General features: G+C 54.4%; 2 protein-coding genes across 4 annotated transcripts in view; both read right to left on the bottom strand.

The window, feature by feature from the left end:
• The window catches only part of LOC128828471 (uncharacterized), a gene marked incomplete at its 5' end in the record, with an annotated part of 134817 nt that overhangs the window by 86105 nt on the left and 23275 nt on the right, over positions 1-25437 (bottom strand). The window contains 2 exons of the mRNA XM_054013169.1: positions 21410-21563; positions 24815-24948. Of these exons, the coding sequence (XP_053869144.1) occupies positions 21410-21563; positions 24815-24948 (288 nt within the window). The remainder of the gene's footprint in view (positions 1-21409; positions 21564-24814; positions 24949-25437) is intronic.
• On the bottom strand, positions 4541-11548 carry LOC128828109 (adhesion G protein-coupled receptor E3-like). 3 transcript variants are annotated; one of them, XM_054012485.1, is made up of 8 exons: positions 10983-11548; positions 10620-10814; positions 9846-10081; positions 9449-9515; positions 8599-8690; positions 8163-8331; positions 7943-8050; positions 4541-6394 (listed from the first exon to the last, which is right to left on the bottom strand). In XM_054012485.1, the coding sequence occupies exons 1-8, from the start codon at positions 11202-11204 to the stop codon at positions 6389-6391; spliced, it is 1095 nt and encodes a 364-aa protein (XP_053868460.1). In that variant the 5' UTR covers positions 11205-11548; the 3' UTR covers positions 4541-6388. The 3 variants fall into 3 exon arrangements, with proteins under 3 accessions (XP_053868460.1, XP_053868459.1, XP_053868458.1); XM_054012484.1 differs by having other exon boundaries at positions 8599-8666; positions 10620-11548; XM_054012483.1 differs by having other exon boundaries at positions 10620-11548.

The raw sequence follows: 25437 nt of genomic DNA on the forward strand, positions 1-25437 counted from the left end.
GGAACCCTGACAGGAGGGCTTTAAACTAGATTCACCAGGAGAAGGAGACCAAAGCCCTGAAGTAAGTGGGGAAGTGGGATACCAGGAGGAAGCACGAGCAGGAGACCGGAAGAGGGGAGGACTCCTGCCTCAGACTGAGAAAGCAGGACGATCAATGAGTTATCTTAAGTGCCTATACACAAATGCAGGAAGCTTGGGAAACAAGCAGGGAGAAGTGGAAGTCCTAGTACAGTCAAGGAACTATGATGTGATTTGAATACCAGAGACTTGGTGGGATAACTCACATGACTGGAGTACTGTCATGGATGGATATAAATGGCTCAGGAAATATTTGCTGATCTTAAACACAAAAAAGAAGCTTACAAGAAGTGGAAGATTGGACCAATGACCAGGAAGGAATATAAAAATATTGCTCAGGCATGCAGGAGTGAAATCAGGAAGGCCAAATCGCTCTTGGAGTTGCAGCTAGCAAGGGATGTTAAAAGTAACAAGAAGGGTTTCTTCAGGTATATTAGCAACAATAAGAAGGACAGGGAAAGTGTTGGCCCCTTACTGAATGAGGGAGGTAACCTAGTGACAGAGGATATGGAAAAAGCTAATGTACTCAATGCTTTTTCTGCCTCTGTCTTCACAAACATGGTCAACTCCAAGGCCTGGTTCACACTAACCCCCCATTTTGAACTAAGGTACGCAAATTCAGCTATGTTAATAACGCGGCAGGCAGGCTCCCCCGTCGATGCCGCATACTCCTCTCACTGAGCTGGAGTATCGGCGTCGACGGCGAGCACTTCCGGGATCGATCCCAGAAGATCGATTGCTTACCGCCGGACCCGGAGGTAAGTATAGACCTACCCCAAGACTACTGAACTTGGCAGCACAGTATGGGGAGGAGGTGACCAGCCCTCTGTGGAGAAAGAAGCGGTTCAGGACAATTTAAAAAAACTGGACGAGCACAAGTCCATGGGGCCGGATGTACTGCATCCGAGGGTGCTAAAGGAGTCAGCGGATGTCATTGCAGAGCCATTGGCCATTATCTTTGAAAACTCATGGTGATCAGGGGAGGTCCTGGCTGACTTGAAAAAGGCTAATGTAGTGCCCATCTTTAAAAAAGGGAAGAAGGAGGATCTGGGAAATGACAGGCCAGTCAGCCTCACCTCAGTCCCTGGAAAAATCATGGAGCAGGTCCTCAAGGAATCAATTCTGAAGCACTTAGAGGAGAGGAAAGTGATCAGGAACAGTCACAATGGATTCACAAAGGGGAAGTCGTGCCTGAACAACCTGATTGCCTTCTATGATGAGATAACTGGCTCTGTGGATGAGGGGAAAACAGTGGACGCGTTATTCCTTGACATTAGCAAGGCTTTTGATATGGTCTCCCACAGTATTCTTGCCAGCAAGTGAAAGAAGTATGGGCTGGATGAATGGCAGATAAGGTGGATAGAAAGCTGGCTAGATCGTTGGGCTCAACGGGTAGTGACCAATGGCTCCATGTCTAGTTGGCAGCCGGTTTCAAGTGGAGTGCCCCAAGAGTTGGTCCTGGGGCCGGTTTTGTTCAGTATCTTCATTAATGATCTGGAGGATGGCATGGATTGCACCCTCAGCAAGTTTGCAGATGACACTAAACTGGGAGGAGAGGTAGATACGCTGGAGGGTAGGGATAGGATAAACAGAGACCTAGACAAATTAGAGGATTGGGCCAAAAGAAATCTGATGCGGTTCAACAGGGACAAGTGCAGAGTCCTGCATGCAGGACAGAAGAATCCCATGCACTGCTACAGACTAGGGACCGAATGGCTAGGCAGGAGTTCTGCAGAAAAGGACCTAGGGGTTACAGTGGACGATAAGCTGGATATGAGTAAACAGTGTGCCCTTGTTGCCAAGAAGGCTAACGGCATTTTGGGCTGTATAAGTAGGGGCATTGCCAGCAGATCGAGGAACGTGATCGTTCACCTCTATTTGACATTGGTGAGGCCTCATCTGGAGTACTGTGTCTAGTTTTGGGCCCCACACTACAGGAAGGATGTGAAAAAATTGGAAAGAGTCCAGCGGAGGGCAACAAAAATGTTTAGGGGGCTGGAGCACATGACTTATGAGGAGAGGCTGAGGGAACTGGGATTGTTTAGTCTGTAGAAGAGAAGAATGAGGGGGGATTTGATAGCTGCTTTCCACTACCTGAAAGGGGATTCCAAAGAGGATGGATCTAGACTGTTCTCAGTGGTACGAGATGACAGAATGAGGAGTAATGGTCTCAAGTTGCAGTGAGGGAGGTTTAGGTTGGATATTAGGAAAAACTTTTTCACTAGGAGGGTGGTGAAGCACTGGAATGGGTTACCTAGGGAGGTGGTGGAATCTCCTTCCTTAGAGGTTTTTAAGGTCAGGCCTGACAAAGCCCTGGCTGGGATGATTTAGTTGGGGATTGGTCCTGCTTTGAGCAGGGGGTTGGACTAGATGACCTCCTGAGGTCCCGTCCAATCCTGATATTCTATGATTCTATGAAAGGGCAGCAGAATTGTGCTTAGCCTGCCCTGATTGACACTCACAGCCTAAGCAGGGGGGTAGGGATGCCAAATCCCTGTGAGAGTGAGAGAGAAAGAGGGTCGGAACAGGTGTTTAAAGGCAGAGCTGATTATACACACTGGAGAGTCTTTGTTTTAAGTGATCGCTAGAGCTGAAATCACTGAGAACCAGGTCTAGCTGCCGAGCCTTAAGGCACTGAGGCAATTGTGCCACTGTGGTGCTTTAATGGAGACGCTCTAAGCTGATGGGAGAGAGCTTCTCCCATCGCTGTAGTTAATCCACCTCCCCAAGAGGCGGTAGCTGTGTCGATGGGAGAAGCTCTCCTGCCAACACAGGAGTGTCTACACAGGGGGTCGGGTTAGCATAACTATGTGGCACAGAGGGCAGGGGTGAGGGGATTTTTCACCCCCCTGAGTGATGTAGTTCCACCAGTATAGGTCTGTAGTTCAGACCAGACCTCGGTCGTATATGTGGTGGTGGCAGCTGCAGCCGAGGCATTTCTCGACGCCATGTCCCCACCTCCCACCCCTCCAGCACGAGTTGAATTCACGTGAACGCTCTGAACTCTGGGCCTTCGCCGACCAAAGACAGCAGCTGTGAGTGGGGTGCAGGGGAGGGAAAGGGCAAAGGCAGGTTAAAGAAGAATTTGTTGGACTTTCACACCGCAAGGGGAGAAACTGAGGCAAAGGGCATTGCCCAGTATATTCTGGGGTAGGAGTTTGCTCGTGGCTAAGGCTACGATTATATCATGGAGGTCACGGACATGAGGCGTTTCCCCTCCAATTAGCTCTGCCCCCCAATAACCCCCATCCCAGAACTTATCGGGGGGCAGGGAGCTCCCTAGCCTGATAGGGGAGAAAGGCTACCAGGCACCTCCCCCCTCACCAACTGCGCTGGGCCCTACCTGGCGAGGCCCCACTCCCTGGGCCAGTCTCCTCCCCGAGAGAATCAGCCGCGATTCTGATCTTCTTGACACCGTTGAAGGGGGTGGCGTGGGGCATGGTGGGTGGCACGGGACCTTCTGCAGTTGCCCAGCCATGGTGGGAAGAGGGGGGACCCTCTGGAGCTCTCAGTCGCTGTGGGGGGTGGGGGAAGAGAACCCTGCAGCAGCCCATCCCCGTGGGCAGTGGGGGACCCTCGACCTCCCACTTGTCGCAGGTGGCAGGGAACGGGAGCTCCCTGCTGCTGCAGGTGGAGGTATCCCCCACAACTGCTCAGCTGCCATGGGGAGCGGGGGACTTCGAAGCTCCCACTCACCGCAGTGGCCTGCGGGACCCTGCAGGTCCAGCAGCAGTAGGCGCAGAGCTGAACCCACCTCCCCGTTTTGGCAGTATATTTTTAGTGAAAGTCAGTACAAGTCACAGGCTTCCATGAATTTTTTATTGCCTGCGAGCTGTCTGTGATTTTTACTAGCCTTAGGCAGGGTCGCAAGCTTTCGAATCATGGCTGTGGGGTTTCCCAGATTAATGTCAGATTCCTTTCCCCTTTTTATTAAAAGTTCTCTTCGTTTTACACAGACTCAGTGCTTGTGGCAGGGAATGTATTGCCTCTTAGAGGCGCCTGGGGTGGTCTGATGTTTTCACACATTACTGGGTGGGGCTGTGACAGGTTCGGTCACAGAGATCCCCTTGGGACTGTCACCTGATGTGCTGAAATTACCTCTGAGCCCATTTTCCCTGCCAGCTTGGGACTCCAGAACCCTGCCTTGTTGAGCCAGACACGCTAGCCTGCTGCAACGCAGACCCAGGTCTGGTCCACGCCGCCAAAGCTGCAGACTTGAACTAAAAACAGCTTAGCAGGTTACCTATCTCCAGCACCCAGACACCCAGCTCCCAATGGGATCCAAACCCCAAATACATCTCTTTTACTCTCTATAAAGCTTATACAGGATACATTTGTAAATTGTTCGCCCTCTGTATCACTGATAGAGAGATATGCTCAGCTGTTTGCTTCCCCAGGTATTAATCACTTACTCTGGGTTTATTAATAAACAAAAGTAATTTATTAAGTATAAAGAATAGGATTTAAGTGGTTTCAAGTAATAACAGCCAGAACAAAGTAAGTCACAAAGGAAAATAAAACAAAACACGCAAGTCTAAGCCTAATACATTCAGATACTGATTACAGGTTTCAAGTATCAAGCGGTAGCCGTGTTAGTCTGTGTCCACAAAAACAATGAGGAGTCCAGTGGCACCTTAAAGACTAATAGATTTATTTGGTGTCACGGACTCACAGATCGTGCCCACTCTTGGCCCCGTGCGGTCCGTGGGGGGAACCCCTTTCAGTGAGACAGCCCTTCTCGGGGGTCCACTCTCTCTCGGGGTCAGGCCTCTCCACCTCCTGGAGCCGCACCTCTGAGCCTTCGCACACCTGTGTCTCGACGTGGGTCCCCCCCAGGGAGTCCACTCACTCTGGATCCCCCGGGCCTCCACCCTCAAAGAGGTTGATGCAACCCTGTTCTCTAGACCGGAGTGACTCTCAGCCAGTGTAAAACAGGAGTGTTTATTGAGAGTTGAACACAGCACAGGAAACTCAGGGCCTCAGGCCTGGCCTCCCTCAGCCCAACACATCCCAGTCTCCCCTGCATCCAGGTGGGCTCTGCCTGCTCCCCCTCTCCAGCCCCGAGCCCCCCTGCTCCCAGCTGGGCATCTGATATCCCCAGTCCCAAGCCCCGCCTCTGTCCATTGTCTTCTTTCCAGGTAAACAGGGTCGTAAACTGGGGCCTCCTCTCCTCGCTTCTGTCTTCTGGCTGGAACCGGCTGGTTAGGTCACTGGGTCCTCTCTCTGCAGCCCATTGCCCTCCCACCAGCCAGAACTGGCTGCGACTCCTGAGATGGGTCTCAGGGTCATTAGGTCACCCGTCGCTGGGGTCTCCGTCCTCCAGGCCATTGGCTGGGGTCCCAAGTTCCCTGTCCGGTCCTCTGTAACCACAAACTCCCTCTCCCCTCCCCTCGTTAAACCAGTAACACCCAGAGAAACTGAGTCCCACCCCCTCCGCATACAAACCATTGCAAACCCACAGAAAACAAGAAAATCCCCCACTTCGTCACATTTGGGCATAAGCTTTAGTGGGTAAAAAACCACTTGCATCTGAAGAAATGGTTTTTTTTACCCACGAAAGCTTATGCCCAAATAAATCTTTTAGTGCTTAAGATGCCACCAGACTCCTCATTGTTTTTGATTACAGATAATATCTCACCCTCAAAAATTAGACTGCTTCCTAGTCTGGGCCCAATCCTTTCCTCGGTACAGTCTTTGTTATACCCAGCAGACATCTCAGGTGGTAAGCAGGGGTTTTCTCATGACTGGCAGCGCTTTGTCCTGCTCTACCCCCTTTTATAGCTTTGGCACAAGCCAGGAATCTTTTGTCTCTCTGGGTCCCCACCCCTCCTTCTAAATGGAAAAGTACCAGGTTTAAGATGGATTTCATTATCAGGTGACATGGTCACATGTCACTGTAAGACCCCTCGTCTCCATTCCCCATGGGCTGGCCCACACGTACACAGGGAGGCTTTCAAAAGTAACTAAGGCCGTTTACAACTGATTGTTTCTGGAGCACCCTTATTGGCCTCCACTTAATATGTTTACATCAGTGATACAAGGTTATATCTTATTCTCCACACTCCAGATATAGAAATACTAAATGGAAACAAATAGGATGAAAACACTTAGCAGATTACAATTTTCTAAAGACACCATACAGGGGTATTTAGAGTAAAGCATATTCCAGTGATGTCATATTCATGAGCATATTTCCGTAAAGCATATGGAGTGCAACGTCACAGGGGGCTCCAGCCGGTTCTGTTTTGTATTGGAACCCCTAGGTATTGAACCCGACTCTGGTGGGTGCCGACTCCACCTGGCAGAAGGGTTACTCCTGGCAAGAAAAGCAGAAAAATGACAATAGGTTCCAAGGCCACTGAGAGTGTAATGTGAAAACTGGTGGGTTGTCTCTGGGAGGCGACACACAAACAGGGCCGGTGCAAGGATATTTTGCACCCTAGGCGAAACCTCCACCTTGTGCCCCCCTTCCCACTCCCCCCGGAGCATGTATACTGTTCTGTTCTGTTCATTCCCTCTGAAGCACCTGACAATTCTTTGTTAATAATTGTACTGGGCCACAAACCAGGGCAGTCTGTAGGGTACAAGGGGAGACTGGTAGCTGGAAGGGGGTTACCATATTTCAGCAAGCAAAAAAGAGGACGGAAGGAGCCCCGCCCTAGCCCTGCCCCCATCCTGCCCTAGCCCCGCCCCATCCTGCCCAAGCCCCGCCCCTATCCCTCCTACTTCCCCCCCCCCCCCTCAGGACACCCAACCCTCCCCCTGCTCCTTGTCCCCTGACTGCCCCTCCTGGGACCCCTGCCCCTAACTGCCCCCCAGGACTCCACCCCCTACCTAAGCCTCCCTGCCTCTTGTCCCCTGACTGCCCCAACCCTTATCCACCCCTCGACCCCCACGCAGACCCCTGGGACTCCCACGCCCCATCCAACCATTCTCCACCCCCTGACAGCCCCCCCCAGAACTCCCGACCCATCTAAACCCCTCTGCTCCCTGTCCCCTGACTGCTCCGATCCCTCTCCCCACCCTGCCCCCTGACAGCCCCCCCCCAGAACTCCCAACCCCCCACCCCGCTCCTTGTCCCCTGACTGACCCCTCCTGGGACCCCTGCTCCTAACTGCCCTCCAGAACCCCACCCCCTACCTAAGCCTCCCTGTTCCTTGTCCCCTGACTGCCCCCTCTTAAGACCCCCCCAAATGCCCCCCAGGACCCTACCCCCTACCTGTACCCTGACTGCCCAAAACCTTATCCACATCCCCACCCCCAGAAAGCCCCCCGAACTCCCGACCCCCCCGTCTCTTGACTGCCCCATCCAGAACCTCCCTGCCCCTTCTCCGACCCCCTGGCTCCCTTGTTGTTGGCCTTCGCCTAATGTCTCTGTGAACTTGCTCAGGAACGGCCGGAGCCGTTAGTTTCGGCACGCTGGGCAGCGGGGGAGGAGCTCCAGACTGCCGGAGGCGATCTGCGAATGCAGGGAGGGAGGGAGGGAGTGATCTCTGCTGCAGGGGAGAGGAGAAGGGGCTCTGTCTGGCTGTCAGAGCCCCATGTAAGTGACACCATCTGGCCGGCCGCCCTGTTAGCCAATGCCTGCCTAGCCCACAGTGAGTGACCCCTGGAGCTCCCAGGAGAGCCAAGGGAAGGGAACACGGAGGTGCCAGGACAGGACATTCTGTTCTGGTGCCCAAGACATCTAGGATACCCCTCGATAGTGACCGACTCTCACTAACACTTGCAGTGACGTTCCCACCTGGCTCATAACCAATCCTGCATCATTCAGGGGGAAAATCACCTTTACAGCATTAATGAGCCCCAGATAGAGATGACTGTGTCACAGACTAGTATTAGAACAGAGCAGAGGACCACTTACCATCTTGGTGCTGGTGGTGGGGACAGTAGACATGGATATATCGGATGTCTGAGATTTCATGCTGAACTTTCGGAATCCCTTGATCCATCTCCTGTACTCCTCTCTCACCTGGAGAGTGAGGGACACGGTCACTGCACTATGTAACTAACTTGGAGAAGATCAAACATGGTCACTGTGAGGCCAGTGAAGGTGCTGGGCGCTGACAGGCCGTGGGCATTACCTGGCGATTGAGGAGACAGTGCACCAGGAAGATGAAGGCTCCCTGCAGGCTGTTGACGATGGTGAATAAATACGCCATGACCGTGGCTGCTGGGCCGATTTGGAGGAGACCAAGGCTCCATGTGCAGCCCAGAATGAAGAGCTGGGCGATGGCTTTAAAGGACAGTAACCTGGATAAAGGCAGATGGAGAGATCCCGTTACAATAACCCTACGGAGAGCAATTGGGTCAGGAGGATCTGGGCAGAGTGGGGTGGAGCTACCGGCCCCTGTTTTCCTATGTGGGACAGGGTTCCTGTCAATGCGAACACTATGGGAATTCATTCCTATGCATCCTAGATATGTGTTCCCCTCCTGCAATCCCTCACTTCCTCCCGGTACCAAGGACGTTCGATACCAAGGAATCTGACCCTCCAGGACTGTTTTGTTGCCATCTCACCTGTGGTTTTTGAGGGTGGACACATCTGCATTGAGGGAGGAGAGTTTGTTTCTCAGGATCCACAGTGTCTGCGCAAAGAACGTTATATTTATCTGTGGGAACAGTGGGAAATATTTCCCGTAAAACATCCCATCCGGGGTCGGTGACTCCAGCTGAGGCAGAGAACAATCCCAGGGGAACGAGCCGAACACTGCAGAACCGGGGACTGCTCATTTCCTATGGGAATCATCCCCTCTCCTGTAATATCCCCTGGCAGCTCTCGGTCCCCCCCATGCGTGGAGCTGACAGCACAGCCAGGGCTGAGATGGATCAATGGATTCACAGAGGCCAGATGCTGCTCAGAGTTAAATATGGAGCCTCTCCAGTGGAGTCAGGAGTTATTTTGGGTTTACACTGGTGTAACTGAGAGCAGGATCTGGCTCAAAGATTCCAAATCCTGCCTCTAGAATACTTCCTGCCACTTTCAGGCTGTTACAAATCCCCCCACACACAACTTCCCCAGGGGGTAGGGAGGAATACATAGGGACATTTGTTTCTGCCACTACAAAAACGACTCCAGAGTATAGTCCCCTCCCTTCCTCATTCACTGGACAAGACCAAACTCTTCTGTCTTCACTTGGCAAAACTCCTACTGACGTCCATGGGAGCTGTGCCTGAGTAAAGGCTGTAGGCCCGGTGATACAGCAAAGGGACTAATCCTGGGATTGACCACAGCAGATGATCCAGGTGGGAGCTAACCGGGTCTTTCCTTGTGTTTTATGGGCCACGTTCTCCTCCCTGCTTCACTGAAATCAATGGGGTGGCAGAGGTGAGAGGAGAATGGGGCCCTGTGGTTCTGGGAGGTACCCACCAGGATTATGGCACAGACTGGACCCAGGAAGCTCCAATGAAAACCTCTGTCCAGGCTGAGCCAGCAGCTACAAGCAGGAAGGAAGAAGAAGGTGACGTTAATGGGATTACAACCCCACAAACCCAGCCTGGGACCTGGGAGTCAAGCTGGGATCTTTCTGGCTTGTTCTTCCGCATCATCAGTGGGGTGAGGAGTGTACATATCTGACAGGTGGGCAACTCAACTACAGCGCTCGGGTCAGCTTAGTGTCCCTGGGGATGGGAAGGGTCCCAGGGGGACATTCAGCTCCCAGGCAGGGTGAGCAGGGAAATCTAGGTTCAAGTCAGACCTGGGGTGAGCCGGACAAGCGCTTGGGAGTCACATCCCAGCTCCCCTTCGGGATGGGCGCTGCACGTACTGTTTGGAAGTTCCGTAGCCATCAGGATTCACCGCTGCAGAAATAGCCACCACCAGGGCTGGGAATCCGTAGCCGAACGGGTACATGAATCTCTTCTTGAACCGGCTGGCGCTGGTGTAATTCATGACCTTCAGGTTCCTGACGGTGAGGAAGAGGTGCAGCCCCTCCAGGAACATCCAGGAGAAGCAGGCCAGGAAGAGGTAGTGTAGGAGGCCAGCAATGACAGCACACGCCACCTGGGGGAGACAGAGAGCCCAGGGACACTGCGGTGGGGAAGGGAAATGCTGAGTATGGGGGAGACCTGCCGGGGGGTCACACCGGGATTCTTGTTAGCACAGCTCTCCAGTTATAGCGCTCCGTGACCCAGAGACGGCAGGTTCCTCGGTCTATGGAGGGTTCTGCAGGTGCACATTGCTCATGTGGGAAGGGAACAGAGATTAGTGGTTACAGCAGGGGAACAGGGCTCAGGGGATCCATGTTCTGTTCCCAGCCCTACCACAAAGTCTCTGGGTGACCATGGGCAAGTCACTTAGGAGGGAAATGGCGACATAGGGAGACTCTGACATAGGGATAGAACTGGCTGAACTCCACGGGTTGGGGACACTCAGACCCTGTGCCCAGTGTGAAGGGGCCTAACAGGGGGTGGAAACATTCCCCCAGGAATTCCCCGTGTCCTGCACAGCCCAGAATCCAGGAAGCACAAAGGGGTTCAAATCCACACACCCCAGCCCTGCTGAGAATGGAGGAACAGAGCAGGGGAGAGTCGGGCCGTACCTCACAGCCGATGGGGGTAACCACAGTGAGGAAGAGCAGGTCAGCCAGGAAGAGGCAGAGGCAGAGCTGCAGGTGGAGGGAGGTGCTGACGTTGCGGATGGAGCGGCACAGGAGGAAGGTGAGGATGACGAGGAAGAGGCACGGCAGGGAGAGGGTCAGTCCCACGTAGGTGATGATGGTCAGTGGGTAACTCTCCTGTAACACAGCAAAGGGACAATCACCAGTGAGCCCAGCCCAGCCCCCTGGGTTCCAACTCAGCCTTTTCCCCAGCAAAGCCTCCAGTCGCTCTCGGGAGAACTTTGCCCACGGCTGAGTGTGGAGCTCAGGGTCCTGCGCTGTGATCTGAGTCTCACGGTGAGATACCGTCACTGTGGTGGGAGCCATTAGGATGGCGAAGCTGGAGAGATGGTCACAGCTGCAGTTGGTGTGAGTGCTGTTTATGTGCACGGTGGTGCAGCCGTCCGGAGACCAGCTGCCGCTCTCGGCCACTACTTTCCAGTAGACGCAGAGAGCCTCTTCCTCCTCTTTTTTGGCCTGGAAATACAACAGAATCATCCTCATCCTCATGGGACCACGGAACGTCATTTCTGTTATCACATGTCTATAGCAAACCCAAGGCCACTTACAGCTCCACGGCTCTCCCCACGCAGCCCCCAGTGCCCACTGGGGCCATCCCGGTGACAGCGGAGAGAGAACGGAGAACCCACTGCTCCAAAAGCACAGGCCCTGCTATTGGAGCACAAGCGAAATAAATCCTTGCTAGCTGTTAGCACTATAAGGAACGTGGCACATGGCTGAGCAGTTCTGACTGCATCCAGCAGAGGGCAGTGCCGTGTGCACACATACACATATGCACCCTAACCACTTCATTACTGTATCAAAGTGTTTCATGCTGATTCCCTAAACCCCAATCTCTACAGAAAGCGGCTTTCCAGTTATTCCGGCTCAGGGCTGATCTAGGCGCAGCTCTTACCCTAGAGCACTCTCCCCCCATTCTGGCTCTGTCTCCCTGGGGATGCTGCGTCCCCAGCAGGGGGAGGAGTGGGGGTGGGGGGAGGCGCCTGGCTCAGCGTGGCAGCCCCTAGTGGTTCAATGCCAAATATTACATTTAAAGCCTTCTTGGGCATTGCTGTTGCTCCGGGGGCACTGGCGGGGCTGGGTTATATTTCCTGGGGCAGGGGCAGTGCTGGTCTGTGTCTGTATTGAACACAGGCTCACATCCACAATGGTATATAGGCTCTAACTTCCAGTGGATTTGGGGCACAGTTTATAACCCCGTATCTCACGGCAGCCAGCAGGTGGCGCCGAGAGGCACATGTCCCCCCTCACCCATAGACTCTGTCGTCACGTTCTGTGTTGTCCTCTCCGGAGACCGGCGCGCAGTGGCCAGTGCGGCCAGTTCCACGCTCTGCAGCAGGACCGTCACGGCCGACCCCACGTCCCCCTTGTCTCCGCCATCCCAGAGGGAGGAGCTGTTCAGGAGGGCACTGAAACGGAGAGTCACGTTCTGGGGACAGGAAAGGAAAAGCCCTGGGAGCGAGGAGTCTGGGGGTTCAGGTGCCATGTCCCATGTGTTTCCAGGGGGCATCGGGCATCACAGCCAATACCAGTTCAGGGGGCTGCAGTGCTCTCAGAGCGGGAGCCCTTTACAAAGGGGGTCCACTGAGGCTGACTTGGGGCTCCAATGGGACCTGAAGCCAAGTGGGACTAGAACCCTTTTTCTTCCTTCTTCGCTCCTGTTCCCCATCCCTCTGTTACAGATGCCAGGGAACAACATTGTCACAAGCCCACGGCTTCCTAGGCTGTCTCTATGCTGCATCCGGCAGCTGCTCAGAAATGTCTGGCAGGGCAGGGATAGAGCCCAGATCCTGCTGCCTGAAAAACTCAAGTCACTGACAGATAAGCTGAAGGAGAATCCTCATTAACTGTTAGCAGTATAGCACCTCTGATGAACAACAACATTTCTGAACACTAGAGGGTACATGTGGGTGTAGAAACACAAATGTGCAGTCACACCCCTACAGGGCATGTGAATGCAGACACAGAGAAACACCACTAGAGGGTGCACACCCCCTCCCCACAGCAGTGGAGGGCACAGATCTTGTCTGAAGAGTATCTACACGTCTCCCTCCCCCACAACCCAGTGAGACTCCTAACCCAGCACAGCAGCACACAGGGTCTGGGGCACACACAGGGGCACTAGTCTGCAGGGCACATTCAAGGGGCGGAGCCTCCCACCTCCAGTGATAACGCCGCACTCCCGTCTCCGCAGGTGGACATCAAAATGTTTAAGATCAAATTAAAGAAAGAGGAAAAACTGCTGCTTCTGCCGCTCCGCTTTCCCTGCAGAGAGACCCAGGGCAGAGGGTGAGTTCTGCAGGCGCTGAAGGGCGACCGACATTGGTGTTTGCCTTATGCAGGGCCTGATCCTGACACCCCTCATGGAGTGAATAAAGCTTTTATATGAGACATGTCCAGGACATGTACGATGGTGCTGTTGCCACAGCGCGAGGTTCATGTGGCGAAAGGGAACAGTTTCTAGTAACAGCTGGAATACATCAAGGCTTGGGACTAAACCCCTTTTTGTTCATGTCGTTGCTGGAGGCATTGACAGAAAGCAGCCAGAGAGTGGCCCCCGGCACATGCCTTTTGCAGATGACGTAGTGCTCGTGGGGGAGGGGAAAGAGGAAGTGAAAGAAGATACAGAGAGACATGGAGGTGCATATTGGAAAGAAATGGCATGAAAATCAGCAGAAGAAATCAGAGTATATGGTCTGTAGATTCAATGCTCTCCTGCAGGAAGACAATGGGTGTGTAAGTCTGGGGCCAGCCACTAGCAAAGCTACAGAAGTTTTAGAAGGTTCGATATCAATTTGTAAACACCTAGAAGATAATAAGGTGATAAGTGACTGTCAGCATGGATTTGTCAAGAACAAATTCTGTCAAATCAACCTGATAGCTTTGTTGGCAGGGTAACAAGCCTTGTGGATAGGTGGGAAGCAGTAGACGTGGTATATCTTGACCTTTGTAAGGCTTTTGACTTTGTCTCACGTAACCTCATAAGCAAACTAGGGAAATACAACCTGTATGGAGCCACTGTAAGGTAGGTGCATAACTAGTTGGAAAACTGTTCCCAGAGAGTAGTTAACAGTGGTGCACAGTCAAGCTGAAAAGGCATTATCAAGTGGTGTCCAGTAGGGATCAGTTCTGGGTCCGGTTCTGTTCAATATCTTCATCAGTGATTTAGATAATGGCATACAGGGTACACTTACAAAGTTTGTGGAAGATACCAAACTTGGAGGGCTTGCAAGTGCTTTGGAGGATAGGAATACAATTCAAAGTTATCCTGACAAACTGGAAAATGGTCTGATGTAAATAGGATGAAATTAAAAAAAGACAAATACGAAGTTCTCCATTTAGAAAGGAGCAATCAGTTGCACACATACAAAATGGGAAATGAATGTCTAGGAAGGAGTATTGCAGAAAAGGATCTGGGGGTCATAATGAACCACAAGCTCAATATGAGTCAACATTGTAATGCTGTTGCAAAAAAAGCGAACCTCATTCTGGGATGTATTAGCAGAAACATTGTAAGCAAGACACGAGAAGTAATTCTTCCACTCTACTGTGCCTAGTAGGATGAGAAGGATCGAATCCCAGCGCGGAAAGGAACAAACACAGTATTGCCCTGATCTTGGATGGGGTTTACAGGGGTCTCCGTAATACCAACAGCAAAGGTTTTTGTTTGGGAATTTCCATATTGGTGGTACAAAACACAAGGCCAAATTCCCGACAAATGAATGATGGGTTCAAACGTACCTGCAGAGAGAAATTCCTGCACGTCTCTTTGATTCTCTCAAACTCAGCGCTGGAGTTAATGCTGGGGACTTGGAACAATGGGAAGAGAGGAGCAGACATTAGAGCTTTCATATCAGATTTTCATATCAACTCACTCCTGCCTGGGGGAAAATCCCCTTCTCTTCCCAGCCCCGATGGCTGCTCTCTGTCCACATGCCAGTCCTGCGCTGCCAATAGTTTAACATGCGACTGCTACAAAACTCCCTCCCTTCCCCCCGTCTCACTCTGTCTCTCTCTCCCCTCCCTCGTGCTCCTGTCTCCAAGGCTTCTAGACGTGTTTCCATCTACTCTGCAGAGAGACCTGCTGGGTACAGACACCTCTGCCCGCTGGGGAGACGCACCTTTACTAGGGTTACCATATTTTGAGTGTCCAAAAAGAGGACACTCCACGGGGCCCTGGCCCCGCCCACGCCCCAACTCCGCCCCCTCCCCTGCTTCCCGCAAACATTTGATTCGCGGGAAGACCCATGCCCCACCCTCCAGGGGCAGCAGGAACCTACCGGCTACTTCCTGCCTTAGCACCACTGCGCAGCCAACCAGGAGCTGCCCGACGTAAGCGCCACCTGGCTGGAGCCCAAACCCTTCACCCCTTCCCACACCCCAACACCCTGCCCCAGCCCTGAGCCCCTTCCCAGAGCCCACACCCCCTCCCAAACTCCAACCCCCTACCTGAGCCCTGAGCTTCCTCCCGCACCCAAACTCCTTCCCAGAGTCTGCATCCCACACCCCTCTGCACCGCAATCCCCTGCCCCAGACCTGAGCCTCCATCTGTAGCCTGCACTCCAGCCCCCTACCCCAGCCCTAAGTTCCCTCCCGCACTGAAACTCCCTCCCAGAGCCTCCACCCCATACTCCCAACTGCACCCCAGCCCCCTTCCCCAGGATCAGCCTGGAGCCTGCACCCTCTCCCATACCTCAACTCCCTACCCCAGCCTGGTAAATGTGAGTGAAGATGGGAGAAAGCGAGCAAGGGAGAGAGGCGGAGGGAGAGGGATGCAGTAGGTGGGGTGGGGCCTCAGAGAATGGGCGGGGAAAGGTGTTTGGGTTTGTGTGATTAGACAGTTGGCAACCCTAGGGTAGAGATGCCTGGCCCCTGGCAGCCCTGCTCACCCACGCCCCAACCTTACTCCAGCGCAGATCAGTCTCACCCCGGCCTGGCCCTGGTACGGTCCCTGCTCCGCTCCCCAAGCCACACCTGGGCACACTGGTGGCTATGGCTCCGAGACAACAGGAAACACCCTGGTGGACAGACAGGCTGGGCTGGGAGAAGGTGAGAGCCTTGAGGCTGAGCCTTCCACTCCTAGGGTTCAGACGGGAGGGACCCCGTCCATGTGACCATTTCACATACAGAAGCACTGAGTTGGTGGCGATGCATGGGGGACGGGCGCATCGTCAGTCATTCCCGTGGGTTGGGGGAAGCGGTTGAGCGGCTGCGGAAATGGCCGTGACTGATTCTCCCAGAAATCCCAGCCAGGAACAAGTGCTGGAAATCGACATTTGCCTGTTTATTAACCCAACATTTCAGCCGTCCAATCAGGAAGCAGAGAAAGGCCATGGGACCAAGGCAACCAATTTACAACATCACTGACAAATTTTCAGAGCAGTTTGCCAATAAAATCACAGACATTTAGCTATCCAAACAGCCAAATGGTCGGCTGGTGAACGAGCAGGTTTGGATCAGCATGCAGAGCTGTTCTGCTGACTCCCCCTGGCGTTCAGATCAGCAGTGGCCTATCAGTCACCATCCCTGCGGACAGATGGGTGGCGACCCTTCCTGAGGAAGTAGGGGCAGAATCACAGAAGAAAACTAAGCTCTCCCTGATATTTATTCATAATGCTTTTGCTTCTCACTGAAATCCTTGTGGCTAAAATCTCCTTCGCCCGGACGTCAGCAAACAAGTCAATCAGCGGGGAGAGTCAAGAGCACACACGGATCCTTCCCTTGGGCCGTGTTCCAGCAGCTCTGTCTCAGACTCCCCTTCTCTCTCTTTCCCGTGACAGCGTTTTGCTATTTCCCGCTACGCCCCTTCCCCTCGGTCGTTATTTGCATAAAGGCAGCACCCAGCGCGCTGCACACACACTGCCATGAAGAGCTTCTAGTCTAAATAGACAAGAGGTGGGAGAGAAAACTGAGGCAGGGAATTGCCCAAGGACACCCAGCAGTAACAGAGCTGGGACTAGAACTCAAGTCGCCTCAGTTCCAATCTCACACCCAACCCACTAGACCTGTCTCTTTCAGCTTGTTTCCACCAGAGAAGGCCAAGAATGTGTCTCCCTGTCTCACCAGGCAGATTTTACCTTCTGCTCTCTCTCACTGAGAGGAGCTTTGTGTCTCCTGGCTCATGGCTGGGAGTGCATCCGGGCTGGATAAAATCCCTTGTTCCTTTGGCAGGAAGATTTTTGCTCCATTGTTAAACCTCTTCGAAGGCAACAGGCCTATGCCATGCCTGTGAGGGGGCTTGTATGTGCCAGCATCTAGCAAAGGCCGCTGAGCCACTGAACGAGGAAAGAGCAAGTTTGTCCTGCTCTAGTGGCTGGTTCCCATAACTAGATAACAGCCTGCTATAATGACCAACTAATGGAGTTACTCCCTTAGCTCCAGCAGTTGAGCTTTCAGCACACAGGTCCTGGGTTTGATTCCTACTAAATGACCCAAGCTGGCTCTTTTGTGATGCCAGCTCCTTCCCCAGCCTTAGCAGTTGCTGAGGGTTTGGTTAATGGGGTTCCAGAATCTAATGGGCTTTTTGAGCCCAAGCAGTATTAAAGATTGTCCAACACAGAGTCCTCGGCTCCGTCTCAGCCCAGTTTGCTTTGCAAAGACCTGACCTGCCCCCACCTCAAAGCTCTGCTACAGAAGAGCATCTTGGGCTCTGATTGCAGCTGCAGGTTTGGGGGGGATGCTGCAGCTTCTAATGACATCCCCAATGCCCTACGCTCCTGCCTCAGTGGAATTAAGCATCATGGCAAGAAACATGGCGACCTTCAGTCCCAGGGCTCAGTTTCCCATTTGTAAGACAGGCTGGGAGTCAGAACAGACACTTTGCCCGGGTGTGGCACAGAGAAAGAGCGAGAACTCAGGGCAACCTGGTTAGTTTCATCATCCATGTATGCGGGTTAGTTTCAGAGATCCTGGGTCAGCTCAGTGGCCGGGAATTAAAAGCATCGCCAACGCCAACCAATCAATTAAAGCCCCAAACCGTGAGCCAGGCTGCCCAAAAAGCCCTGGCATGTTGATGCAGTTCCCGTGGGGCTCACAGATTGTGGTGTTTCGCTGGCATTCGTCAATGTCTGCAAGGAGAGAGAAAGCGCTGGGTCAGACTGATCTAGGAGCTGTACCTTGGGCACTGGGGTGACGCTGCTGGGGGATAATCCAGGCGTCCGACATGCACCGTGCTCTGGGGAACGGGGCTGGTTAGAGCCAGGAGTTCAGTTACTGGGTCAGCGACCGGGAGCGAGTTGGCTATTGTCCGGAATGAGCCGCTCCAGCTGGGAAGGGAAAAGCAGCCCTGCCAGACACGCACCTGCTGCTTGCTAAAGCTACCAAGCGGATCTGGCGCTGCCCAGTGCCGCAATATGAGTGCAGACGGCAATGCCTGAATGAGCCGTCCGCCTCTGGAAGGGACAAATGGGGAGCTGCTTTGGAGGAAGGGTATAGAGAATAACATGAGGGCTAGTCTAATGCCTGGATATCAGTCAATGGGGTGACCTCCTCTGCAACCCATGAGCTGCCCTGGGCACCCCCTTGCACATAGGACAGTGCAGAACCAGAGGGGTTTAGAGACAGGCAATGAGAATGATCAGGGGCCTGGAAAAACCCTCTACGGAGAGAGACTGAAAAGACTGGGACTGTCACCTGAGAGTGAACATAAGGGTGGACATGTTAAGAGTCTATAAATGACTGATGCGGATAGAGAAGGGAGATGGGGATCTTCTGCTCTCCCAACCTCGTAACATGAGAGCAAGGGCCAGTCAGGGAAGTGAGAAGAGGGGAAATTGGAAACTGAGCCAAGGAAAGGCTGTTTCGTGCAATGTGTGATTAGCATGTGGAACTCCCCACCACAGGAGTCCCTGAGGCCAAGAATTTAGCAAGATTCCAGGAGCGATTGGACATTCCTACGGATGATGAGAACAGCCAGAGTGATCATAGTTAAAGGGCACAGACGTTTGGGAAGAGAGAGAAAACCTCCTGCTGTGGGGCTTCAGCCCAGCTGAGTATTAGAGACCAGGAAGTGAGGGCAGATGATCCCCCGGCTGCCACTGCAGGGCTCTTCCACCGTCCTCTGCAGCATCTGGCTCTGGCCCGTTGGAGCCGGGATACCAGGCTAGATGGGCCCCAGCTCTGATCCCGTCTGTGCTGTGCAAGTGCCAGCGTGACTTGTGTCTCAGCCTGGCCGGGGCCACGGTTTTACCTCTTCCGAGGCTGAGCTGCTCCCGGGGCAGACTGACCCTGTAAGAACCGACCGGCTGCATCCCTCCAAGTGCTGCCTCCTCCGCCCCTCGACCCTGCGACACTCGTGGGTTCTCCTGACAGCACCAAGGCGGCTCCACATTTCCAGAACCTGCTTTATTCCGGAAACGACGTACAATCGGGTTCAGCCCCCGAAGGCTTCCAAGAGTCCATGGGGGATGGGAACGGAGCTTCCAGCGTCCTTATCCACCCCGTCCTGGTGCGATTGGGATGTTTATAGCAGGTAGCGCTGCAGCCGGGGCCCCGTGGTGCCAGGTGCTGTACACACATCCAGCCTCAGCACAGCCGCTGCTCCAAAGCGCTTTCCCCAGCTCCAACGCTCTGTCTGCTGGAGAAGGGGCGCCATGCGCTGGGTTCTCGGTGGTGCAGCCAGAGCTCGCCTCCCTCGGGCACACGGGTGTCCCGCGGCTTCCAAACTCGCTCCGAGCTGCAGGGAGCTCTGAGATTGGGTGTCTCTAGGGGCTTAAGTAGATGGGGAAATTGACGGGAACAGCTCCTGTGGAATCGCTCCCCATCCGGACACTCTGGTCTGGAATAATCAGTGCGCTTCCAAAGAGAACAGCGATCGCCATCAATTCCCCCGGGGGCAAGCCCTAGGGATTCTCCGCACGGCTCCCGATACCAGCTATCCCCGGACAATCCCCGGGACGCTGGCTGAGATACCTGCGGCGCTGATTTCTTCTTGTGCCTAGACCCGCCCCAGGACACTGGCTGGGGTTATCCCACGCGGCCGGGAGCTGGGCGCAGGAACGGCTGGGCGAGGTCTCTGCCAGGGGAAGCGTTTGAACCAATGGGCTCCTGAGTTCTCCCAGTTCGACGGGCCCAGTGCTCTGCGCCCCCCCAAACGGGGGTGTAAAGGGCGGTTTCCATGGGAACGGCCGGCTAGGACTTGATACAAGCTCTAACTACCGGCTGAACGTCGCAAACAAGGGCCTGGAGCGCCCCAGCCCCTTCTCCGGTCAGGCCACCCTGGCTGCCTAAGGGGGCATAATGGCCCCCATGGGAAACACCCTCCCCGGCAGTGTGGGGCTGGAAAAGGCTCCTCTTCCAGCCCTGAGGGAGGGGGCAGATTGGGGGCATGGCCGGGGTGCCCTGCGCTGGGGCTATTCCCTGCTCCCCAGGGCCATAGGGGGCAGAGCGCACTGTGCTGTATGTGGACCATACACGAGGCCCCTTCCCAGGCTCGGGGCACTAGCAGCCTGGATTCTGTGTGCTGGGGACAGCGAGGGCCCCACCCGTCTCCCCGGCACTTCCCTGCAAACCTAGGGGATTATTCCCAATCCAAACACCGAGGCAGGGGAGATCCTGGCCCCCACGCGCTGGGACAGCAGTTGAGGGTCACGGCTGATCACAGCCCCGGTGAGTGGATCTGGTGCCTTTGCTGAAGCCGGCAGCAGCCTCTGGTGCAGCACCAGGCCTGGAATGAGCCCAGGAGTGTGTGTATGGGGGGCGGGGAGGACTGAGCAGGGTGCGGTGGGGGCCAGGGGAGAGCTCACCCTGGCAGGTGTTCTCACTCGCGTGCGTGAAGTTGGCTTTCCCAGAGCTGGGCTCGTAGCCATCGACACAGGTGCAGTAGTAACTCCCAGCCACATTGGTTCAGTTTGTGTGGGGTCCGCAGTTACTCCAGGGAGCAGGGCTGTCCCTAGCTCTTTTGGTGCCCTACACAGCCCCTGCACGGGGGGACTGTATGGGGCCCCGCCCCAGGCCTCTGTGGGGGTGAGTGGGGAGGCTGTCCCCAGCCCTCCACGGGGGGGCTGTGTGGGGCCCTGCCCCAGGCCTTGACAGGAGGGGGGGGTGACCCCAGACCTCTGTGGGCAATGGGGGGGGGGGGGGGAGCGGGACAGGCCACTTTCTGTGGGAAGTGCCGTGACCTAGCCCTAGTGTTCTTTGCTCCCCTGGCTCCCAGGCTTGGGGGGAGGGGGGAACCGCCCCCCAGCACTCACCGGTGGGACCCCACACAGCCCCCCAGCTGATGTAGGGGCTGAGCCAGGGTGCCCAGCACTGCAGCTATTCCCTGCCCCCCAGGGCCCATGGGGGAGGATCGGGGTGTGGCTGGGGCACACTGTGCTGTGGCTATTCTCTCCTCCCCAGGGCCCATAGGGGGCAGAGCGCACTGTGCTATTTCCATGGCCCAGACACGAGACCTCTGCCCAGGCTCAGGGGGCCACTAGCAGCCCAGATGCTGCGTGCTGGGGCCAGCGAGGGTCCCCTCCCCTCTCCCCAGCACATCTCTGCAGCACAAGGAGTTTGCTCTGTGGGTCTGTTTATTCCCCTTCCAAGCACCGAGCACAGGGGTGAGCCCGGCCCCATGCTCTGCTGGAGCAGGTGAGGGTCACATCTCATCACAGCCTCGCTGACAGCCTCAGGCCACTGCCAAAGCCGGCATCAGCCCCAGTGCGGCCCCTTGCTGGGAGTGGGCACGTGAGGTGGGGGTCTCAGCAAGTGGGGGCCAGGGGAGAGCTCACCCTGGCAGGTGTTCTCACTCGCATGCGTGAAGTTGGCTTTCCCAGAGCTGGACTCGTAGCCATCGATGCAGGTGCAGTAGTAACTCCCAGGCACATTGGTGCAGTTTGCGTGGCCCTGACACTCGTCAATATCCGCAACACAAGAGGGGATGTTCTGTACAGGCCTGGCAGGGAGATGTTCCTGTATGACCCACCTGTGCTGAGCTGGGTGACGGGACTGAGGTGATCAGGCCCCTGGAAGCTTAACAAACACAGGCCTGATTCTCAGCTACGCTCAGGCCACTCTAGGATGCTCTGGCAGAGGAACGGCCACTTGAGAATATGGTGTATTGAAAAATGTGTTAGCATCACAAGCTCTCATTTTACATCTGCAAGGGGCTTTCCTGGACCTACTTGCGGAGTAGGGGGCTTGGGTGAGAAGCATGTGATCTGGGGTTTTCAGCTGTGTGTCTGCCAAAGAGCCCAGCCTAGAGGAAAGTGGGGTTAGCTGTGCCCGTCTGCCTTTAGGAGCAGCCTGCTTTGTCTCTCTCTGTTTGGGGTTCTTGTGTGCTGGGGTTCTGGACTCTAAGAATAACCCTGCGTTGAGCTGCAGCCTGCCAGCAAGAGGATGTTTCTAACTGTCTGTGTGTGTGCTGTGAACATTACAGAGGGAAGGGGACCTTCCGACCCCAGAACAGCCACTGTGGCCTCTATGAGCCAAGCCCCAATGGGGCCAAGATTTGGGTAGATTTGGGTCCAAGTTTGAAGCTGAGTTGCTCAAGGGATGGGGACACTGGGACTTGGCAGAAATCCCCCTCAGGTTCCTATCACAGAGGAACACACAGGCATTGCCAGCCTGGGTCAGCCCCAAGGCCCCTCTACCCTGGTATCCCATCTGCGACAGGTGCTACAGAGGAAGTTGTAAGAGCCGAGCGATAATCTGCCCCCATGAAGGTCTCCTCCTGGTCTTTAATAGTTGGAAGTCGGTTTAAGCCCTGACGTGGGAGCTTTTCCCTCCCTCCCAGAATTATTGTCCATTAACTAGCACAGCTCCAGGCATTGTCGTGCCCCATAGAAACAGCCAGTCCCTCTTCAAAATTCAACACATTCACAGCCTCCATTCCGCGGTAGCAGTGAGTTCCAGAGGCTACTGCTGCCCCGGGTGGAGGAGTATTTCCTTGTATCTGCTTTGAATTTGCCCCTTTTCAATACAATTCACTCCACACACTGCCCCTTGCTCATTGGTCTTTCTAAAGCTTGTGATTTTCTAAGCGAATCTGATATTTTTTAGTGCCTGCGATTGTCGTCACGAGCTCAGCCATGCACTTGAGACCCACTGGAGCCGAGTTAAGTGCGTAGCTGGGCAGGGCTGGAGCCAAGCATGTGCTTTGCTGACTCGGGGGGCTCAGGGAGCACAGACAGGGACCAGCACAAAGCGATTTAGCAGCGGGCAGCTGTGACGTGGCACTCCATATGATTCTATTCAAATATGCTAATGAGTGTGAATATAACGTAACTGGAATATGCTTCATGCAAAAGGTTTCTGGTAAGGGATCATTACAAAGCTTAAAATCTACTGAGTGCGGTCATCCTATTTGTATAAATGTATCACTCTTGTATCTGAAACTAGAAATATGAAATATCACTCTGAGGTCCTATTGTAATTATGCAAAGTGTGGGCCATTAATGATGGTTTGGAAACTTGATGGCTCCCATCAACCAGGACAATTGCCTGTAGATAGCTCGGTTTACTTGCAACCCTTCCTGTGAGTCAGGCAGGGAAGAATTAAGGCTTCGGGTCTCACAGGACATGTGACCATGGCACCTAGTACTGTAATTCATCTTAAACCTGCGGCTTTACCAGTTAGAAGTTGGGGTGGGGACCCAAAGAGACAAAAGATTCCCACCTTGTGCCAAAGGTATATAAGGGGGTGGAACAGAACAAAGGGGCTGCCGTCATGAAAAACCCCCTAGCTACCACCGGAGCTGGAACAAGGACTATACCAGGGAAAAATATTGGGCCCAGACTAGGAAGGCATCCAGTCTGTGAAAGAAGCTTATTGAAACATCTCCGAAGGTGAGATTTTATCTGTATTCAGTTGTATTACTGTATTAGAAATAGATTTGCGTGCTTTATTTTATTTTACTTGGTAATTCACTTCGTTCTGTCTGTTATTACTTGGAACCACTTTAATCCTACTTTTTATATTTAATAAAATCATTTTTTACTTATTAATTAACCCAGAGCAAGTATTAATTCCTGGGGGAGCAGACAGCTGTGCATATCTAATTATCAGTGTTATAGAGGGTGAACAATTTATGAGTTTACCCTGTATAAGCGTTATACAGGATAAAATGGAATTATTTGGGGTTTGGACCCCATTGGGAGCTGGGTACCAGAGTGCTGGAGACAGGAGCACTTTTTAAGCTGTTTTCAGTTAAGCCTGTAGCTTGTGGGGGACGTGGTTCAGACTTGGATCTCTGTTTGCAGCAGGCAAGCGTGTCTGGCTCAAACAAGACAAGGTACTGAAGTCCCAAGCTGCCAGGGGAAATGGGCTCAGAGGTAGTCTCAGTACATCAGGTGGCTGTCCCAAGGGGGTTTCTGTGATCTAACCCATCACAGCATCTTCCAGCATCGCCCCGTGGAGACACCAGCGTGTGGATATCCTCTGCCAGGGGACTTGCACTGGTGCATGCACCAGCTTCACCAGCACAAAGGGGTCTCCAAATCCACTGGACTGCGAACCCAGAGAGACCTCTCCGTCTGTGCCCTGGGCAAACTCCCTGCCCTGGGGGAGCGACACAGCTGGCCAGCCCGTGTGTCCCTGTGCCATGATGCTGGAAGCCAGGGTGTCTGAGGGAAGCCTGGGGCTGGGCTGGCAATGCCAGTCACAGCACATGCCCCATCACAGCGCTGCCCTCCAGGGAGCTTGGGGCAGTGGGAGGGTCCCTCGAACTAGCGGCTGCGCCCCCTAGAGGCCAGAGGAGAGCATGGCTGCCTGCCCCCAGCGGAAGCTCAAGCAATAGGGGACGGGGGCGAATTCAAGAATACTTTAGCCCAACTACCAGAGCCGTTCCCAGAGCCACTTCCCAGGCTCAGTGGAGCCAGCGAGGGTCCCCTCCCCTCTCCCCAGTGCATCTCTGCAGCACAAGGAGTTTGCTCTGTGGGTCTGTTTCTAGCCCCGAGGGTTTATTCCCTGTCCAAGAACTGGGCACAGGGGTGAGCCCGGCCCTATGCTCTGCGGGAGCAGGTGAGGGTCACGTCTCATCACAGCATCGCTGATGGCCTGGGGCCACAGCCAAAGCCGGCAGCAGCCCCAATGCAGTGCCAGGCCTGGAACGAGTATTTATGTGTGCAAGAGGGGGGAGGGGTCTCAGCAGGTGGGGGCCAGGGGAGAGCTCACCTTGGCAGGTGTCCCATCTCACATTCGTGAAGTTGGCTTTCCCAGAGCTGGGCTCGTAGCCATCGATGCAGGTGCAGTAGTAACTCCCAGCCATGTTGATGCACTTTGCATTGAGTCCGCAACCTGGCGGGCTCAGCCCCAGACACTCGTCAATATCTGTAATGCGAGAGGGGACGCTCTGTACAGTCCTGGCAGGAAGACGTTCCCCATATCATGCCCCCCAACCCCCTGCAATGAGCTGGGTGATGGAAACCAGGTGATCGGGGCCCTGAGCGGTTAGTGATTAAGACCCTGATTCCAAGTTACCAATTTATGCTACTGGAATGTTGGAAACAGCCCCCCCGAGCCTCCTGTCCCAGGTACTGGGGGGTTCAGCCCCAGAAACACCCAGATCCCCCATGTGAGGGGATGGGGGGAGACATCCCCCTGGGGCTCCAGGCTCCCTGTGTGTTGGGGGGGATGACAAACTGCCTCTCCTCTGCCCCTTGGATCCCTGCGGGGTGGAGGGGGAAATATAGCGCAGGGCTGCCCCATTCTGCTCCTCTGAGCAGGGATCCGTGGGGCCCCTCTGCCCCAGGACACCCAGGGGCTGATTAGGGCCCAGGCTGGGATTCAGACGGGTCAGTGTGATGGGCCCCCCCACCC

Source organism: Malaclemys terrapin, chromosome 23, assembly GCF_027887155.1.
Source record: "Malaclemys terrapin pileata isolate rMalTer1 chromosome 23, rMalTer1.hap1, whole genome shotgun sequence".
In the NCBI taxonomy this organism is placed as follows: Eukaryota; Metazoa; Chordata; order Testudines; family Emydidae; genus Malaclemys; species Malaclemys terrapin.

Coding starts and splice junctions, on each gene's coding strand:
- LOC128828109 (XM_054012483.1), bottom strand. CDS start 11,204: ATGACGTTCCGTGGTCCCATGAGGATGAGGATGATTCTGTTGTATTTC. Junction 10,082..10,619: donor TTACCCCCATCGGCTGTGAG/GTACGGCCCGAC, acceptor TGTCTCCCCCAG/GTGGCGTGTGCTGTCATTGC. Junction 9,516..9,845: donor GGCTACGGAACTTCCAAACA/GTACGTGCAGCG, acceptor TCCTGCTTGTAG/CTGCTGGCTCAGCCTGGACA.